At 34.4% G+C, this 19,911-nt stretch overlaps 4 protein-coding genes and 1 long non-coding RNA gene across 11 annotated transcripts; 2 read left to right on the forward strand and 3 right to left on the reverse strand.

The window, feature by feature from the left end:
- Positions 1-4,586: 4,586 nt before the first annotated feature.
- LOC108863611 (deSI-like protein At4g17486) lies at positions 4,587-14,770 on the forward strand. Of its 4 annotated transcripts, none has more exons than XM_057011205.1 (5): positions 4,587-4,703; positions 13,389-13,451; positions 13,598-13,843; positions 13,920-14,207; positions 14,283-14,770. In XM_057011205.1, the coding sequence occupies exons 2-5, from the start codon at positions 13,415-13,417 to the stop codon at positions 14,537-14,539; spliced, it is 828 nt and encodes a 275-aa protein (XP_056867185.1). In that variant the 5' UTR covers positions 4,587-4,703; positions 13,389-13,414; the 3' UTR covers positions 14,540-14,770. The 4 variants fall into 4 exon arrangements, with proteins under 4 accessions (XP_056867185.1, XP_018493603.1, XP_056867187.1 ...); XM_018638101.2 differs by lacking the exon at positions 4,587-4,703 and adding an exon at positions 11,649-12,360; XM_057011207.1 differs by lacking the exon at positions 4,587-4,703 and adding an exon at positions 12,473-12,534.
- Positions 5,050-6,195, reverse strand: LOC130512825 (uncharacterized). The gene is made up of 2 exons (XM_057011208.1): positions 6,008-6,195; positions 5,050-5,509 (listed from the first exon to the last, which is right to left on the reverse strand). Exons 1-2 carry the CDS (start codon positions 6,193-6,195, stop codon positions 5,212-5,214), a joined length of 486 nt encoding a protein of 161 aa, XP_056867188.1. The 3' UTR covers positions 5,050-5,211.
- LOC108838432 (uncharacterized) lies at positions 7,666-10,049 on the reverse strand. Of its 4 annotated transcripts, none has more exons than XR_008946425.1 (5): positions 9,335-10,049; positions 8,999-9,075; positions 8,269-8,826; positions 8,139-8,181; positions 7,666-8,034 (listed from the first exon to the last, which is right to left on the reverse strand). It is a non-coding gene; the product is annotated as an uncharacterized LOC108838432 (long non-coding RNA). The 4 variants fall into 4 exon arrangements; XR_008946426.1 differs by having other exon boundaries at positions 8,269-8,660; positions 8,758-9,075; XR_008946423.1 differs by having other exon boundaries at positions 8,269-9,075.
- A 41-nt stretch (positions 14,771-14,811) lies between the features above and the next one.
- LOC108863612 (peroxisomal membrane protein 11A) lies at positions 14,812-15,954 on the reverse strand. Its single transcript, XM_018638102.2, has one exon. It carries the CDS (start codon positions 15,742-15,744, stop codon positions 15,040-15,042), a length of 705 nt encoding a protein of 234 aa, XP_018493604.1. The 5' UTR covers positions 15,745-15,954; the 3' UTR covers positions 14,812-15,039.
- An 847-nt stretch (positions 15,955-16,801) lies between these two features.
- On the forward strand, positions 16,802-19,431 carry LOC108859185 (transcription factor E2FC). The gene is made up of 13 exons (XM_018633047.2): positions 16,802-17,189; positions 17,347-17,479; positions 17,566-17,625; positions 17,710-17,795; positions 17,881-17,969; positions 18,064-18,118; positions 18,313-18,365; positions 18,463-18,513; positions 18,592-18,640; positions 18,725-18,790; positions 18,861-18,937; positions 19,015-19,117; positions 19,208-19,431. The coding sequence occupies exons 1-13, from the start codon at positions 16,983-16,985 to the stop codon at positions 19,283-19,285; spliced, it is 1,107 nt and encodes a 368-aa protein (XP_018488549.1). The 5' UTR covers positions 16,802-16,982; the 3' UTR covers positions 19,286-19,431.
- The last annotated feature ends 480 nt before the right edge of the window (positions 19,432-19,911 follow it).

Genomic DNA, 19,911 nt, shown 5'->3' on the forward strand with positions numbered 1-19,911 from the left:
TTATATTAGTTTTACTCTTTTGTTTATGTATTTTATATTATTTTAATTACAGTTTTATTCATGATATTTATTTCTAAAATTATATAATCACCAGCGTAAGAACTGATTTTGAGTGTATTAATTTTCGATTCACCTTCTTCAACTTATCATCGAACTTAACCAAAGTTGTTGCTTTCAATTGCATGAACACATTCTTTTATGATATAATGAGAATATAAATTAGACGTTACATAGAACAACAGATTAAATTTTTTATTTCTGTAACTGTAGGATTAACAAAATTTGAAAATATGAGTTTTAAAATTACCTCATCATCATTCAAACCATTTTAGCAGAATTCCTTTGAGATATTTTCTCTAGAGCCTTATTATCTTCACTTTGATCATGCATATACTAAAGATGAATTAATTTATTTGATGGAAACCATGAGAGTAGTTTCTCATAAAGAAAGAAAAGATTTTTATGAACAAGGAAGATTTCCTAACGATGAATAACAGTCTAATGATTAAGATATGTGTCGATAGTTTGATAGTTTAGATTTTGGAGAATTAGTTATTTATTTATATAGATTTTTGGGGGTTTTTAAATAGTATTATGAATAGGTATTTATAATGTAAAAATGCATATAAATGTGAGGAGATTTTGTAGAAATAAGATATTTTAAAATTATCAAAAATAATCACATATTTTTCTTTTTTTCTACAGCAAACGACTATTATATTATTTAAATTTGAGGTGGTCTATCTAAACATACCAAATAAAATAACCAACAAAACAAAATTTTCTATATAAAGATCTGGCAGTCCTAGCTAAATAGTTAAAATTTTGATTTTGCTCTTGTGGAATATGAGTGATTTTGAAGTCCCGAAAGCATATCGGCTAGGTTTCATCTTTTACAATTCTGTTGCAAAGCTATAGCCAAGCATAAAGCTCATTAATCATGAAGATCAAATCTTTACAATCTGTTCCAAAATTTTGGCATGTCGAGTGTTGATGTATATTTTCTATCGCTCATCGCAGTGTTTCTACTTTTGAATGTAAGACTGACTATCATGAATGTAATTTTGTATCCCCATAAGTTGAATATTTCCAAAGCTATCCGTCTAAACTAGGGGTGGACAAATAACCCAAACCGAACCAAATCGAACCAACCAAACTGAAGTTAAACCGAACCAAACCAAACCGTGCTCTTTATGTAATCCAATTGGTTCATGTTTTTACTCCACCCGAACGGTTTGGTTTGGTTTGGGTTTAAACCGAACCAAACCGAACCAAACCGATAATCCAATATATATATAGTAAATATATATATATATATATATATATATATATATATATATATATATATATATATATATATATGTATTAAAGTTTCGTTTTTCATTTTTCATAACTTCCATATCTTTAAAAAATTTTTATAAATACGATTATTATATATAAAATCATATAGCATAAGTTTTTATATTCTCACTCTATCGTTTATGAGTTGATTATTTTTTAATAAAAGTATAAAACTGATGCCTTCATATTTTATAACCAACCCGAACTACACTGAACCAAACTAGACCATAATAATACAAACCGAACTAAATATAAACCAAACCGAACTGAACTGAACCAATTAAACTCAAACCGAACCCAAACCAAAGCTACTTTGGTTTTAATTGGTTTGAGTTTTATAAAAACCAAATTACCCAAACCAAACCGAACCCAAACCGAACCCGAAACTAAACCGAAATGCCCACCCCTAGTCTAACCCATTTACACCCGCTGAATTGTGATGTAGATGTCTATCTATGAACATCTATCATTCATGTATTACCCCATTTTTATTTTTATTAAGAAAAAAGATAATTGATTTTTAATATTCTAAGAAAATTAATTAACTAAAGTGGGGTTAAGAAATATGAAGCAAAATTTGATAAAATTAGAATTTATATAAAAGAAATTTTGGTTTTCTTAATCAAATTACAGATTTCAAATCTCAAAAATATTGCATTTAAATATTTAAAATATTACCTTTTATGTAAAATTCCTTTTTGATAACAATGTGTTTACAAAAAGAGTTTATTAATAAAAGTAAAACAGAAAATATTAACAGATATTCCTCTTTATATCAAGTTATTTTTTGATAAAAATATGATTTGAAAATAATAATTTATTAATACAAAAATATAAAAAATATTAATAATGGTAATATAATAATAATCTCAATTCACTAAGGATATCAATATAATAAACCGTCGTGAGAATAATAGGAATGCGACACGAAGGAAAGTGATTTCTCATAGAATTCCCTTTTCATTAAAATGTGGTTTGAAAAATAACAATTTATTATAAAAAGATAAATACTAATAAAAGTAAATATAATAATAAACTCAATTTATTAAATTTATCAATGTAATAAACTACCGTGAAAAATAATGTGAGATCAACATGTATGAAAGTAAATTTTCAAATAATTTTATAGAGATTCATTTCATCAATTTTAAGTACATGTTTTATTATATTATATATTTTTTAACCATTCCTTAAAAATACATTAATTCTATGTTAAACATTTTTGTTTTTCCATGTTGATTGATTTTGTGGTAAAGATATTTAAAAAACACTTAATTAAAACTATAAAACGAAATCTATTTAGTTAAAATACAATCATTATTAATATTTATCCTTACTAGAGATTTTACCGCGCTACGCGTGGTTTGTTTGTCTATAAGGATAATTTTAATTTTAAAATTCACTTAATTATTTTTTAAATATGTATTGCCTTTTTCCAATTATCGGTTTACTATTATTACAATTATTTGTTACATTTTAGACTTTTACCTATAGGTTAAACGGTTTACACACGGGAAGGGTGGAAGGAGAAGAGGAAGCAAGATCACATTGAGAGGTAAAAGATAATAAGATTAAATGGTTCTCATAACATTTCTTACGGGTGTATTGTTTTATCCCCTTAGCCTTGTTCCATGCATATAATAAAAGGAATTCTTAAATTTACAACACGACATTGACATTTCATGTGTTTTAAATGTGAGATTGGATACAGCTGACACCATTACCAGCTTAATTTTAAGGTAAATAACCTCGTTCAGAAGTTTGAATATCTTTTCGTGAACAACTTCCATTTGCCAAAAGTGATAGATACCGAATATCTATCTACTGACGTGGAAAGTGAGGAACTGTAAATTCTATCACAGAGCCCCTATGCAACAAATTTAAATCAAACTAGATCTTAACCCGCCCAACTGGGCGGGTCTTTACTTTAATTATATATATAAAATTTTGAAAAACAAAAGGTTAATGTGTACAACTTCTACTACTTTAGTTTACTGTGATAAATAATATTAAAGGCTGATTCGCGCATCGTCGTGGATATTGGGATGGTATTTGTTTTTAAACTTTGTATTTGTAATTGTATTGTGTAATCACAGACTTGCCAAAAATGTTGTTCACAAACCGAAGGGAGCAAACCGAAACAGTATATTGAATGTGTTTGTAAAACGAATAAATGGATAGCTTATTTATACAAAATCAAAATTGTTTAAATCTTACCATGTGTATTAAATGTGTTTTTAGTTAGTTTAGAATATTTGAGAAATACAAAATTATAAGGATATGAAAAATTTGATTCCTTTTTACATCTTAATTATGTTTTAGCAAACAAAAAACATTTTAGTAAAATTTTGTTATGGAATAATAAAAAAATATCAAATTTTTGATACATCGAATTATGTGTGTTTATAGTAAAATTTTATAGTTAACTTTTTTACATTTTAAGTTATGTGTTTTACAAATTTAGTTAAATCCAATAAAAAATATAAAGAATAAATAAAAATAACTAAAATTTCTGGCCCAATTAAAAATGTACTAAATAAAATAGTCCATAAAATAAATGTGGCCCAACTATATACACAGATTTTTTTCCGGGAAAAAATCTGTTTGGTCAAACCTAACCACAATTAACGTGTTGCTCTCTCTCTCTCTTTCTTTCTTTTTCGCCGAACGGTCTCTCATCTTCTCACCTAAATCTCATCGAAAAAAATCTTGAGTTTGTTCTGTTCTGGATACTTTTGTGTTTCTCCAAAAGAGTTTCAAGTTTGTTTCTCAGATGGTTTAAGATAGAAGGTTAGATTTTCATTCTCCTCTGTTCTTCCCAATATCTGACTCTATGCGTTTTAGATCTTTCTGGTTTGTTTCTGTTTCTAACCGAAGTTACTCTGTCAATTAACTGTAGATCGGCCATGTTTCCTATATCGACAGCTGAAAAATGACCAAATCAGATTGTATATGTGATAAAGATTAGAAGACTCGGCAGCAAGAAGCAAAGCTTTATCAGAAATTAATGGAATGGCAAGTTGAATATTTCAATTAAGAAAGATTAGAGCAAATTCTTCTGATTTATTGTGTTTTTATTTCATAATTTTTAATCTTGATTTTGTTATCTTGATTTTCAATCATTGTCACCGTTTCTGATCTGTAGCTAATATGTGTTATATTGTTTTAGATATCTTTTACAGTCTCATGTAAAACAATCTTGCTAACAGTGATTATATTTTTTTTTGTATGCTTTGAGTTCATGGACTGGCTATAGCTAATGGAGAGCCGATAAGGATACCCAAAAGAAGTATTCTTCGGTGATTGTTTACTGGTGGGTCACAGGGCACAATACATATGCTAAACGTCAAAACAAAGTCAAGGTTAGCAATGTACTGTCTTTCTCTCTCGTCAAATTTTCATGCTTGATATTAGAAAATGATTAGTTCATAAGTAAAAAGTAACTTAGAATCATATAGAATTATAATTGAGATTAAACTCTAAGATATCATTGTTGTTTAGGTTATGGCTGCTCATTGTTTTTGTTATAACCTGCTTAATGGATATATAATTTTCCTTTGCATGATTGTGAATGCTCTAATAGTTTCTAAGTACTTTAGCATCATTGAATAAACGTGTCTTGCGTATGAAAACATGGATTATTGTAGAAATCGAGTAGTTCAGGAAAATGTAAATTTCAATGCTGGTAAAAGAAGAAGTTTATAACAATGCTGCGTGTTGCTGGCTGTAGAATCGACATTCTTGCTGCGATTAAATCTGCATTGAACAAAATTATACCAGATTAAGTTAAGGTGCATTACACAAATATGTGAAAATCTAATATACATTTTTTCAAAAAATACAATTAAGTAGTTCAGGAGACATACCTCATCACTCATTCTCTTCAAGGTTGTTGAAAATTTCTTTAAAAACAACATTCATGGTTGTCTTCTTAGGCTTACCATCTTTGTCCAGAATCAAAATTTTCAACCCTTTCTTCGATGTCACTCTAGAAATTGCCACGTATAGCTGTCCGTGTGAAAACACCGGTCTTGGTAGAAAGATACCAACTTGGGATAATGATTGCCCTTGGCTTTTGTTTATAGTTATAGCAAAAGCCACAGCCAAAGGCAATTGCCTTCTACGCATTTTAAAAGGCAGTCTAGTATCTGATGGTGTTATCAACAATCTGGGAATATATACTGTCTCCCCAACTTTTTCTCCAGTAATGATTCTAGCCTCAACCATAAAATCCATTAGCTGAGTGATCTGCAGCCTTGTTCCATTCATTAATCCTTCTGTAGGAGCAATATTCCTGAGAACCATAACAGGACAACCAACCTTTAGTCTAAGACTATGGTTTGGCAATCCAGACACCTTAATAGTGTTTAGAAAATCAGGACCAAGAGCTTCATCACTAAGTGAAATTTTATCCATTGGATCAATACTATCTGCACTTATGTAGATCTTCTCCTCGCCTGCAATTAGACAATTCATAATTAGCACATAATTCCTGAAAAATTATATAATTTCGAAAAGACAGAGTAAAGGCAGAATCTTACCATCAAGCTTATCTAACATGTATTGATTAATCATGTTCACGTCTTCATTAGTAGGACATAGAATAGCTCTCTCTTGGAAGAATTTAGGCTCTTTGTTTTCTTGTAACGAAGCAGTATCACCATACACAGCTTTGCTTATGGCTTCTATAGGATCATCAGAATCGCTAATCAAAAACTCTTCAGGAATATCGATCTCAGCTTCACCATCGTTAGGCTCTGAAATTTTACCTTCTCCAACCTTTAATATCCACTCAGAGAATTCCTTAAGTTCCTGTGCCTCTTCGGGTGTCAAATCACCAGACAATAACCTCATGTTCTTCGTGAGTTTAAAGACTTTACAGTGCTCCCAAAGATAAGATTTATTCAGCGAGGCCAAAACGATTTCAGCTCTACAAGCTCCATTAATTACAGGTAGAATCTGTCGAAAATCACCTCCAAACACTACAACCTTCCCACCAAATGGTTTCTTTCTATGCTTCCCCATAATATCAGACATGCTTCTATCTAGAGCTTCAAAACAATGTTTGCTCATCATAGGTGCCTCATCCCATATAATGAGTGATGCTTCTTTTACCAAATTAGCTTGATCTGATCCAGAAGCCATAGTACACGAAGAAAACTCATCAGGGCTAAGTGGTATGCCAAATCTTGAGTGAGCTGTCCTTCCACCTTGTAATAACAAAGAAGCGATTCCACTTGATGCAACATTAAGAACAATATCCCCTTTACAGCGAATAGCTGCAGATATTAATTTCCAGAGAAATGTTTTCCCGGTACCACCAAATCCGTAAACAAAGAACATACCCCCTCGTCCTTCATTAACAGCAGCCAATATTTCATCAAAAATTTTCTTCTGTTCAGCCGTCATCTTCTGAACGTCTCTATCAAGGGTTTCTAGCAGTGCTTGCCGATCATAACTCCGCTCATCTAATATCAGAACATTGGAAGCACTATTGTCTGTAGGAGGAAGTTGTGGCATTGAAGTAAATTTTGATAGAGAAGACCCATTTCGCCTCAAATGCTTCTGAATCTCTTGTAAAGCAAACATCTTTTTCTCCTCATCACTTAACAAAAGATCTTCAAAAAAAAAAGAGAATGAAATTAGCACAGAGGGGCAAAATAATTAATCTTCAAGTAGAAAAATTGTGATTACGAACTTTGACATAAAACTTCAACAGAAATAGAAATTAGCTCAAAAGAAAATAAATAAATTAAAACCTGGTCTGTTGAAAAATATCCGACGATTATGCTCCATATCTTCAGACAAATACTGCCATGTGTTTTCCCAAACGGTTTCTGGCATAGATAAAGGAAGTTTTATCCCCTTAGCCTTGTTCCATGCATATAATAAAAGGAATTCTTAAATTTACAACACGACATTGACATTTCATGTGTTTTAAATGTGAGATTGGATACAGCTGACACCATTACCAGCTTAATTTTAAGGTAAATAACCTCGTTCAGAAGTTTGAATATCTTTTCGTGAACAACTTCCATTTGCCAAAAGTGATAGATACCGAATATCTATCTACTGACGTGGAAAGTGAGGAACTGTAAATTCTATCACAGAGCCCCTATGCAACAAATTTAAATCAAATATGTGACAGAAAAAAATCAAACAGGTAGGTGCTCTATCAGTTCATTTCTGCATTTAAGTTTTTTAAACAGTCTCATTCTGTATCTTTGTGACTTGAACATCAGGAAAGAAAACACAAGAAGTTTGCTAAAAAAAGATTAGAGGATCATTGAATAAGTCAATCTAAGTATCTAACTAACAGACATAGAGATGAACTGATACTATATTATAGCTGTATTAGTTATTGAAAGATTTCATTACTCGGTCAATACAGTGGACCCAAAACGCTAATCGCAAGAATAGCCTAAAACCCATAGTGTGAAGAGAAGAATAAGAAAGAAAGACACAAACGTTATGTGCGTTAATTTTTGAGTTTGATAATGCGACCCTTGGGAGTAAAATAAAACATTGCCGCTTCTGCTGTCCACTCTTCCCCTCATCTGTCTCTTTCTCTTGGGAGTAAAATAAAATGCAGACACACTGTAGCTTGTAGCTTAGCCATTTCAGCACATGGCTGTACTCTATGCCCTTTGCTGGCATAGGTGAAACTCCTGACCCCTCAGATCCCATATTCCTCTGCTCTATTAGATTTTTCAACATTTAGACATAAAACTTATATAGAGAAAGTTTGAACATGAGTAATTGTTTTTTTTGCCAGGAAAAAAAGAAAATACACTGACCTTTGTTTGTAATGATGATTGTTTCACTTGCCAAGGCTTTGGCCTGCAAAAAAAAATGTGTTTCATCAAGTAATACATATATACAAAACTATAGATAACACCTATACGCTTACTTTATGTATATGCTTACTTTCTGGCCAGTGAACAAAAGTGGCACAGTTTTCCCTGTCAAAGAGAGGTTATGGATTTGTGCAATCAGCAACGATTATATGAGTTGGGAAGAGGATGTGGACGACCGACATAGCGCCAAACGTCTCTGGGGCCAATACGTCTCTGGGGCAACTGACTCGAGAAAACTCGGTGGAGCGAGTTAAACGAACCCCTCCTCAACTTCTCCTGCCATGTGTCACCGTTGCAGAGCATCAGCTTCTCCAAAGCTCTCTCCTCCGCTAAGTTAACGTGAACTGGAATTAGATCACCAGAACTTCACGCGTACGGTGTCGTAGTCGGCTAGTCGCTCATCTAAACAGCAAACACAAATATCCATCTGTCTTCAACATATATTAGAGGAACTCTTATAAACTGCTACATGAAAAATACATCAAAAATATCTTCAAAAATTATGAAAATGTCTATAAATTATTATAAACACACACAGAGGGAGCCAGAAAAGACTTACCAAAGCATGGATTCATAGTGATCGGAAGGATTTAGATTCTCTTGATTTAAACTAAAACGTCCACATAAACTATAAGGAATACCAAAAACAAAAACAATCAATGCTTAAACTATTTTACTGATCTGGCACAGTAGGACAAAGTAATTAACTGACTCATTATTATCTAGAGACTGAATTGGAGAGATGGCCATTGATGTTCTGAAACCTGATTTCCTAAGGAAACTAAGAGAGGAATAGTTACACTCAAAAATTAAACGCCTTTGGCTGAAAGTCTCCTAAGGGATCTCGTGCAACATTTCCATTTTACCATCAAGTTGTCTGCAACACAATATAAATAGGTGAATTATCAACAAACGTACGGTATGAGAATAAAAAAGGTCGAAATCATTTAGATATCTAAAAGGTAGCATGCGTATACAACCAAAGTGATTTACTATATGACAAAAGAACTTTTAGAGAGAAACTAAAAGATATATATCAATACTTTTGTAAACTGAAATCAAGGGAGATTATTTATAGAAATCAATTGACAGGGAGTTGCAGAACTCAAAGACACAAAACTTGAGCGGTCTCCAACCTTCCTCGTCTTAGTCAGTGGACCTTCTTATCACACAGCGATCAAACACCACGATGACGGCCTCTTGCATTTCTCTTACGCCGGCAGAATCGGCGAGGGAAGAGGCGTGAAGTTTCCATCAGTTACAATCGGCTCTGGGTTTCTAATCTGAAAGTAGACAGACCCTTCAGGCAAATAAAGCGGCTCTCTGGGATCTGATACCGCAAAATGAAATGGAAGAGTAGCGGTTTTCGATTTCGTTTTATATAGGAGTTCCAAACCGTTCATCTTCGGCATGAACGTTACCAATCGAACTAAATACATATCTATACGATTACGAAATCTTCCATTTAATAGTCATAAGGTTTTCATTTACTCTGAAGTTGCAAGGAAGGAGAGAACCAAGGGAAGTTGAGACGACTGAGTTGTAGGGAAGGAAACATGTAGCAACGACAACATCTTAGGGTTAGTGTTGGAGTGGGCTTATGGGCTCATCATAATTAAGTTTACCGTAAATGAATTGCAGCCCATTCCGTAAATGAATAATCCACAGCCATAGTGACATGTCAAAATAGAGACCTCTTATTGGACGATTTTATAGTCCGACGTGGACAGCCTAGATGTTGAGTTTATTCTCCTTTTAATAGTGTTAGATTACTACATGGCATATTACAACTTTTGCCATTGGACCTACCTTAAAACACTAACAGTTATATAACTTTTATAATCTGACATATTGTAACTTCTACTCTAACCCTATATTTTAGGGACCCGTGACTCTCACCTACACAAATGAAAACTCAAGCTAATTTCCATTTGTATTAGACCTATATTTCAAAGTAAAAGTGCATAACACTTAAGTTCCTTTGTTTTTCACATGAACCATACACACTATTATATAAATATAAAACGAACAATATATCCGTCCTTTCAGATTCTAGTAACCAGTTAAGGTTTTTAGGTTGAACTTTGAATATTATCTTTTATATTGTTTATTTATCTTTTTTTTTGTTTGAAAAGAGTTATTGTTTATTTATTAAATAGATTACTAGATTTTGATCCGCGCTTATAAGCGCGGTTATTTTTCGGTTGATAAAAATACTTAATAAATTAGTATTTTAGTCTTGTACATTATTATGTTAAAAATGGTATTATATAAAAAAAATATTTTTATTTAGTTATTTAATATTTGTATTTTAAATGTCTTCAAAATTGTATATGGTATGATTAAACTAAGTAAGTCTATTATTTTAATAAATTATTTTTAAATTAAATGAGAACAATATATTTATATCAAGTTTGGATCCGTGGTAGAACCGGTAAACATTATGACTTGTATAATCTGGTTTGGATTTAATGAAAACTTGTTAATTTAAAATAAACAAACTTCGAAAAACCTGCAATCAAGTGTGACCTGACATTGGTTAACTTGGTAAAAATAATAAATAAGAAATGAATTGAACTTCTAATATATTTTAAATTTATGATTTTAATTTACTTAATTGTTTTAAATTTATATTTAATTAGTTGTTTTATATTAAATGTTTGTATATATATAAATATAGGATATTGTTACAATTCTAGTAAAATTATATATACATTGTATAAAAGTCAATTAAAATACTTGTGGACATTCTATGTAGAAATGTAATATGGTTAAAACCAATTTACGAATTGCATACAGTGTAACTAACATTAAACCCAATAATAGTTTATTTAAAATTTATCGTCAATTTTCATTAAACATAAATGGTTTTACATGTTATTAGTTTGTAGCTGGTAGAATATGTTAGCGTTTATCAACAATGCATTTTTTTCAGAATATGACTGAATCAATATGTAGAAATAATTACTCTATATATTTTTGTAATTTTGTATAAAAGAAATTTCAGATGTTATGAATCGTACTCAAACACTTGTCTTCGAACTTATATATATATATGTTTGTCTTAGAAACTATATTTTATACAACTACACATAATTCAATAATGATATTTCTATTATTATGTAGTACTATATTAGAATGCAATATTGATTTGTGAAATTTCATATTCAAATTGTACGATAAAATTTCTACGAAAGTTAACTTGATAAAATAAAAAGACCCATCACCCAATTAATTGAGTCTGTTTTATATTCATAAATGTGATTTTATATTCAGTTTCCTAAAATAATGAGAAGTAATAAATGATTTTATTTAAAATATCATGTAGTTAGAGAAAAATAAAGGTATAACCAAATAACAAATAAATAATAATATATGTGAAATAACCCTGCATAAGTAGATTTTTTTAAATGATTCTATTTTAATAGTATAGATTATTACAATAATACGATCCATGTTCAAAAACGCACTCTCCACATACGGAGAATCACATGAAAAGCGTGACACATTCACCGACCATGGCGATTCCACCTTATGCAAGAAGATCACATGTTATAAAATGGATTGAGGGATATTGTAGTCTCTCTGCAGCGTCGATCCAGCGAGTGACTCGATCTGTATGAAGACAACTTGGTTTGACCGATTTTCTTCTTTGGTTAGCCTCCGCTGACGGCATAGTTCTGTCGCGTCTCCTTGTTGGCATCGATCGAAGATGGTTGTCTCTCGTCTTGATGCCAGTCTCATGCCGGGCAATGAATATATGGTCGATGATGGTGTTGTTTGTCTGTTTTTTTTTTCTCTAGACTGATTGTCCAAAATAATTTTTTAGGCTTGGGTTGGCTCTTTGTTTTCTTTAGTGGGCCTCGCCCTTTTAGGCCTGATGCCATTAAGGCATTAACAAAAGTCAGATGAGAAATAGAAGATAACCCACCATAATAGAAGGACAAGTAATAGCAAACAATGAACAACCAAAAAAAAAAGTTGTTTTTGTTTTGGCAACTGCGTAATTCTAAGAAAGAAAATAAAAGTGAAACACACAAATTTAAAAGTCTCCGTTTAAAGAAAAAAAAAGAAAACACAAAGCTTCGGTCTCGGGTGACAGTTCACACAGTTAATGCCGAGTCTCACTTCTTTGCGCCGTTGCTCCTAATGGTCTTCTCTGGTAAGTTTTACATTCCCCAGAAACTCGTCTCTCTTATTTATTCTTTTCCGCGAATACATTATCTGGTTAGTGTAAAGGTTCCTGTTTTGCTTTTCTCGAAATTTCGGACAGATCTGGAACACTAAACCCTTGAACAGACAGTACATCTATTTCTAAATTGACTGTGCAAAATGGGTCAGTTTTGTTTTGCAATAACTTTTCAAGATTTGCTTTTCGGGGGGTTTGAATGTAGTTTCAAACTTACTGTTGTAGATTTGATTAGATTTTATGCATATAGAGAAAGTGTATGAATTAAGATTGAGAATTATATTGAGGTGATGCTATTTTAAGTATAAGTTTCATTATATACAACTGCTCATCTTAGTAAGAGTCATTTGAATTTTCTTTTGTTGGTAAGACAACAATTAGTTGGAATGAGTTGTTCAAAGTTTGACTTGTCTCCTAAACCCTTTACTAAATCTACCTGTATCATCTTCTTCTGTCTATTTTCCTTAATTTAATGCAAAACCAACTACATCTTTTGTCTTCATGATTGCTAGTACTGACATGGTAGCAACTCTTTAATATCACGACTTTATATTATACCACTCATCTTTGCTCACTTTTCCTTTTTTGATCTCTGGGTATTTGGAAAGTAGCATAGAAAGTTTAGATTTTGAAGGGTTTAACAACACTTTTCTAGGCTACCAAATCTTTCTAGTATCACAAAACATATCTTCAGAATTACAGTCTTGTTTATATCAAGTTGGAAAGATGTGACACCAGTTATTTAAAGGTGCATGATCTATTATATTCATACGCAAGTCTTGTATAACTGATTTGAACCGGCCAAAAGGGATCTGTGTTGACTTTTTAAATGAGCTGTTGTTGTGTTTCAGCCAACTAGCAAAGATTATTAAAACATGTTCTGTTTTTTTTCTTTTTTTTTCAATATCAGTCTCTTTAGTTCTGTTAAAAACAGAATGTTGCACATAGCTATTTTCTTGTGCACCTTTTAGAATATGTCACTGATTGATGCATACGTACAGGATAACCTCTACTGAGGCATCATCCAATGTTGAAGGGAGAGGCAGAGCCTAAGCAGAAGAAAGGTAAACATTTTCATTTAAAGTTTCGTGTGATTAATATGAACATCTTGATCAAAGTGTTTTCTACTTCTGTTTTGTGTCCCCTTTTCTGTCTTAATATGACTCAGTTCTCGAGTCTAATATCAGAACATGAATTGCTGAATGAGCAGGTTGGTCAGAGTCGCTGCTAGAGTTTCGGGAAAAGATGAAAACTGAGCCAAAGAAACGTTGGAGATCTCTTGCACCGCTTCATCTGAAAAGCAAATCAGTTGCGCGGTTCTGCTTCTTTTCGAAACTAAAGTCGAACAACTATGGTCCAGGCCGTGCACCAGTCTATCTCAATGTTTATGACTTGACTCCTATTAACGGATATATCTATTGGGCAGGCCTCGGTATATTTCACTCTGGTGTAGAAGGTAAGCTTTTTTGTGTTTCCTTGTTGATATAGTTACTGCTAGCTAACTCTGGACATTTGGTGTTGTCAACGCACAGTTCATGGAGTAGAATATGCTTTTGGGGCACATGATTATGCAAACAGTGGTGTTTTTGAGGTCGAACCAAGGCAATGCCCAGGCTTCAAATTTAAGAAGTCGATATTCATTGGAACCACAAACCTGAATCCGGCACAAGTTAGAGAGTTCATGGAGAACATGGCTTGCAGTTACTATGGGAATATGTATCACTTGATCGTTAAGAACTGCAACCACTTCTGCCAGGACGCTTGCTACAAACTTACAGGCAAAAAGATCCCAAAATGGGTGAACCGGCTTGCGGAAATAGGTATAAACAGATCGTTGAAGAACTCTGTCAGATGGATTGATTTGTCTGAACACAAACTCTGTTTTTTTCCTGCAGGTTCTGTGTGTAGTTGCATACTTCCTGAGTCGCTCAAGATCACAGCGGTTTGCCATGATCCAGACGAGCAAATCCCGGAAGAAGAAAATGAAAAGAGAAGTCTTACAAGCTCTTTCAGTTGCTTGTCTTCCATCTCCATGAGACAAAAACAGCTTTCGACGTCATCCTTATTCCTACAGTCACCTCTCAGAGGCTGCTTACCTCCATTTCAACTCAAACGATCAAAATCTAACAGCAGTTCCTTAAAAGAAAGGTAGAAGGACCACATTTGTCTTTTGTAAGAGTGTTTGGAAAACATGCTTAACTATTCTTCAATCTGTTTGTATTGAATCCAAAGCTTGGAACCATTTCATCTTTCCATGTATTGCCTCAACTCTGTTTATATATCTAAAACTAGCTGTCTTAGTTGTTTGAGAGAGACATTGTATCAAAACATCAGTGTTGTAATAAGCAGACAAGAAAAAAAAAACCTTTATTCAAGAACAAGAGTTAAAGGCTTCATTCAAAAAAAAAAAAAAAAAAGAACAAGAGTTAAAGCTTGTTTTTATTGCTTAAAATTATTTAATCTTTTCTGATTTAAATCATGTATTTCTTCAACTCTGTTTACATATATCTAAACAAGCTGCCTATGTTGAAAACCCAATTCTACTCACTGATAAACAATTGAATCTGAGAGAAACACTGAAACAAAACATCAGTGTTGTAACAAAAAAAGCAGACAAGAACCAAAACATTTATTGAGTGTGGAAACGAATGTTCAACAAGAAACCCAATTCTTGTGAGTACTGATAACGGCAGAGAACAAACCTGCCGAAGAGATCACGCTCGGAGCCGACAACACTCCCTTACCATCCCTAAGATCTGCGATCGTCATCAACCCATCAGCAACATCTTGCAAGACCGACAAAACTTTCAACGTCTTCTTCTCCTTGAGCTTTTTCATCTTCTCCTCATCTCCAACTTCACGAGACATCTCGATCTCTCCCTCGATCTTCCTCAAATCCCTAACCTTCAACGAAACGCTCCCAACGTACCCGACGAGCTCCGCCCACGCGCTGATCTTCTGCAGCCATTTCGCGTGTCTCGCGTCGATCAGCCCCGATTTCGCCAGCCAGATGAACTGCTCGACGAAGTAGTACAGCCCTTCGCCTCCGTACGCGATCACCGGGAGGAGGAGGAGGTCGAGGCGGCTCGAGTCGGGGGGAGAAGATGGGGAGGAGGCTCGGAGGGCGTTGATGTCTTGCACGAATTTGCCGAGGCGGAAGGCTTTGCGGCTGAGTCCGACGCTCGATTCGAAGCTCTTGAGGCGGTGAGTTAGGGATCCGGATGATTCGGGGAGGAGGGAGGAGGCGATGATGATCTTGGTTGTGTAGCGAGAGATCTTCAGGAGCTTGTCTACGCCGTCTCTTTTGGCTAGGTATGTTTCCAGATGGTTCAGGAAATCTCTGTTTTTAGGATCCATGGAGACGAGACGAGGTCTTCTCGGTTAATTGTCGATTTAGCAAAAGCGTAGAAGAAGAAGAGGACGATGTGGATTTGGATGGATCCCAATTCTGATTTATTGGTTTGCGTGCCCGGCACTGATTGTTATTGTGGCCGTGGACGATGTTGATGGAAGTCTCCTTTTTACTCTCTCTCTCTCTGTTATTGTCATGAACAAATAAATATTCTTTGTTTCTTTTGAAAATTTTGCATAACAATATGAATCATTTTACTATTTAACAACACCTTTTATTTTTGAGAAAATTACACCTTCAATCACTTTTTCACTATGTAATTTATGATTTCGTAATTTATTTAGTCACTCTTTTTGAAGTACAAAGATTTTGCTACCCCTTAACTTAAGACAAAAAAAAAGAACCTAACTCTTCTTACATCAGGTCCATCGTCACTGTCTAATTTAGTTCTTCTAAGTCTTCTTTTCATCACCAATCTCTTCTTACCTCTAGTGTAGTCTCTCAGCCATGGATTCGGATATGGAGTGGTCAAACTACATAAGCCAGAAATGAACTAAAAATGGAGATTAGCAGGAGCATTTTCATCAACCAAGTAGAATTAAGGAACATAGTGGACGTGCAGAAGTTGGTGAATATCAGTCCCATTATGGAGAAGATCAAACAAAGGCCTTCCAGGCCCAAGAAAAAAGATCCACCAACTTGGTTCAAGATGGACTGACTGGTCTATTTTAATTGTATTTGGTTTTCTTATTTAGGTACATCCATAGCTCTCCACATTCATCCCCCCCCCCCCAAGTGATCAGGAGAGAGACAGCCTATCCGAAGCCGCACCATTCCTCCTTAGCACGATCTCCGGCACTGTTATTGTCGTCAGTACTGAAGTTTTTATTTGTGGGCAACCTGTAGTGAAGGAATCGGAAAATCAGTACTCTCCCAACAAGCCAAATAAAAGCCTTGGTAAAGCCCAAATTAGGCGGTAAGGCACAATTCGAAACACACTCCAATCTCTACCGCCCACCGCTCTTTTTACACAACTCGATTATTCTCTATCTATCATTATTTTATTTTTAACAAAGCAAAAAGACCATTGAACCCATCCTCTTCTTCCCGCTGTTTCCTCTCTCCATCTCCCTCTTCACCTCTCCTTCCTCATCAGACTAACCTAAACCAAAGATTCTCGCCGCGAATTGGCTTTTCGAAAATTCTAACGGTTCTCATCGCCCAGCCCAGAGATTTACCTCACATGGCGGCAACATCTAAATCCGGAGAAGATCCGAGTCTCTCTTATACTCACCCTTCTCCTTTCAACAGCTTCGACCTACTCCAATCTCTCGATCCACGTCACCCTCCCTCGTCTACGAATCGAACTTTCTCGGTCTCTGAGCCGCTTCCGAATGCACAATCGCCTCAAATTCAAGCTCAATCTTACTCCCCAATCACTCACCAATTCGTGAGATTCTGCTTTCACTCCATAGATTCATTCAATTGTCCTTAGATTTCGCGAAAATTGAATGAAGTTTTGCCGTTTAAGGGAAACAAAAATCCAGAACTGGATCTCAAAGTTTTTTTCAATTGATTCTATCTGAATCTCTCTCTCTTTACTGCAGAAAAATAGAAACATACCTGGAGAAACCATAGACATAGCTAAAGTCATTGTGAAGCAAGAATCTCCTCTGGAGAATCTTAAGCGTGGAAACAAGTCAAAGGTTACTAAACTATCCAAAGCCTCCGTGAAGCGAGGTTTGTAGTTAAATCATCCTCTCTCGCTCTCTAACCTTAATCTTTTGTGTGATTCAGGTTGATTAGTTTTGTTTGTTTGTGTGCAGAAGCTCAACAACTTGGTGGACCTAATGGAAGTAATAACTGCCGTTACGATAGTTCTCTAGGTAAAAAACTGCAAAGCGTGTGATCACATCTCTACTTCTCTGGGGATTGCAGGTTGTGATTATGTTTTGTTTTTGGTTTGGTAGGGTTGTTGACAAAGAAATTCGTGAACTTGATCATAGAAGCCGAGGATGGCTCACTTGACCTTAACCATTGTGCGGATGTATTGGAGGTAGCCCCACCTTTATAACCCCCTTGTCTCTTAACTGAAGTCAAATCATGAGTCTGCTAGAATAATCGTTTCCTTCTACTAACAGGTGCAGAAAAGAAGGATATATGATATTACAAATGTCCTTGAAGGAATTGGATTGATAGAGAAAACTACAAAGAACCATATCCGTTGGAAGTATTTTACTTACCACAAAAATCTTTCTCTTATTTAATTACCTTGTAGCTTTTCTTTGTTTAGTTTGAGTTCTTCTGACCATTGATTGGTGCAGGGGTGCTGACAATCTTGGACATTTGGAACTGGGAGATCAAATTTCTAGGCTTAAGGTTCATAGATATTACTTGGACATTTGAGTAAACAAACATATTGTATGATTGTTAAATAATGATTTCACTCTTTAATGCAAAATATGACTTATGAGATGTTCGTGTTTTTTCCAGTCTGAACATTATAGAGTTAATTCACACTTAATCAAATCTCCCACTATATATAACCAAGTTACTTCTTTACGTATTTTCAGTTAGAAGTAGAAAGTTTGCAATCTGAGGAAAGCAGGTTGGATGACCTTATAAGGTTGGTTGCTTATCTTCTTATATTTATTTGGAGACTTTATCCATTATTGTTCCTTCTCCACAATGGTTTTAGATGTCTTCATTTTATAATTCCCCAGGGAAAGACAAACAGCTCTGAGATCCTTGGAGGAAGATGAATGTAGTAGAAGGTTTTCTTAAGTTTCTATTTCATCTTTTTTGTATTTTTAGACGAGAAATTTGCTAAGATCAGTGAGGCAAACACACAGGTACATGTTTATGACAGAGGAAGATATAACAAGCCTTCCACGCTTTCAGGTCAGTCCTCTCCTCTACTGTACTCGCTCATAGATCATTCAAGGCTTTCTCGTCAACATACTAAACTGGTAGTTCTTGATACAGAACAAGACCCTCCTGGCGATTAAAGCTCCTACTGCTAGTTACATCGAAGTTCCAGATCCTGATGAGGTGTGAATTATTCATGCTTTCATAATCTTATGGGTCGACATAGTGAAGCAGATGTTTTTGTTATGATTAGGTGTTGAGTTTCCCGCAAAGACAATACCGGATGGTGATTAGGAGTAGGATGGGACCTATTGATGTCTACCTTTTAAGGTATTTTGCAACAGTTTTCCACTCGCTCTCTCTGTCTGGTCTTGTCTTTATTGATCTCGGAACGAACCTGATTGCAGCAAATACAAAGGCGAAAACAGTAGGGAAACAAATGAGTCCGATCAAAATACTCCAACTGGAGTGGACACTCCTTCCTTGAAAATAGTAACTTCAGATACTGATGTAAGTAATACAGGATCCACATGTGTGGGTTTGGAGTTAAAAGTTTTGTTTGTGTTTTGACTGAAGTTAAATTTTGTTTGTGTATTGCAGTTAAAAACAGATTACTGGTTCGAGTCAGAGGCAGAAGTGAGTCTCACACATTTATGGAACACTTTTACTGAGAATTAAGTTATTGAAAACCTCAAATTCCAATTTCTGGAAAAGTATTGAGTGATATAAATCTACATGTTACTTTTTTATACGCCTTTGAGATTGAATCCTTATAGTTTTGCTTTTATTCCCTTTTAATAAAACATGAAACGTTCTAATGTCAAGATATATGTGGATAAAGTATTTGATAAAACTCCAAAATACACAATATTATTTTTGGCATTTGGATTACAAACCTAAAAGACGCAGACGCGGCGGCGAGCGTCAACAAAATACAAGAGAATTAAAATTGACAGGTCAGCAATAAACTAAATTAAAGAGTCAAAGGATGACTACAATTGACGCGAGCCACGCATCAGGATATGTGCGGGAGACGCTGTATTTTACAGCGGCGAAGAAAGCACGGAAAAAATGGGTTGCGTCAGTCGCCGGCGGGAAGTGTATAACAACGCTACCCTTACAATTTTCTGGTTTGTTTGTTAAATTTGATAGTTCGCCGCTGACGCTGCGCGTCCGTGAAAAGAACAGAGCTAATGTAGTTTTCGGAGGTAATGTTTCGGACAGTTCAGTTCGACTTGTTCTCATTACACCCATGCTCTTTGATTAACTCTCCGCTTGTTTGATGTTCTGAAATGTAACAATCT

The sequence above is a fragment of the Raphanus sativus genome, chromosome 5 (assembly GCF_000801105.2).
Source record: "Raphanus sativus cultivar WK10039 chromosome 5, ASM80110v3, whole genome shotgun sequence".
Classification (NCBI taxonomy): domain Eukaryota; kingdom Viridiplantae; phylum Streptophyta; class Magnoliopsida; order Brassicales; family Brassicaceae; genus Raphanus; species Raphanus sativus.

Coding starts and splice junctions, on each gene's coding strand:
- LOC108863611 (XM_057011205.1), top strand. CDS start 13,415: ATGTTGAAGGGAGAGGCAGAGCCTAAGCAGAAGAAAG. Junction 13,844..13,919: donor ATTTCACTCTGGTGTAGAAG/GTAAGCTTTTTT, acceptor GTCAACGCACAG/TTCATGGAGTAGAATATGCT. Junction 14,208..14,282: donor GAACCGGCTTGCGGAAATAG/GTATAAACAGAT, acceptor TTTTTCCTGCAG/GTTCTGTGTGTAGTTGCATA.
- LOC130512825 (XM_057011208.1), bottom strand. CDS start 6,195: ATGAGGTTATTGTCTGGTGATTTGACACCCGAAGAGGCACAGGAACTT. Junction 5,510..6,007: donor GAAGCCATAAGCAAAGCTGT/GTATGGTGATAC, acceptor ATATATTCCCAG/ATTGTTGATAACACCATCAG.
- LOC108859185 (XM_018633047.2), top strand. CDS start 16,983: ATGGCGGCAACATCTAAATCCGGAGAAGATCCGAGTCTCTCTTATACT. Junction 18,119..18,312: donor ATCAAATTTCTAGGCTTAAG/GTTCATAGATAT, acceptor ACGTATTTTCAG/TTAGAAGTAGAAAGTTTGCA. Junction 18,641..18,724: donor CAAGCCTTCCACGCTTTCAG/GTCAGTCCTCTC, acceptor TTCTTGATACAG/AACAAGACCCTCCTGGCGAT.
- LOC108863612 (XM_018638102.2), bottom strand. CDS start 15,744: ATGGATCCTAAAAACAGAGATTTCCTGAACCATCTGGAAACATACCTA.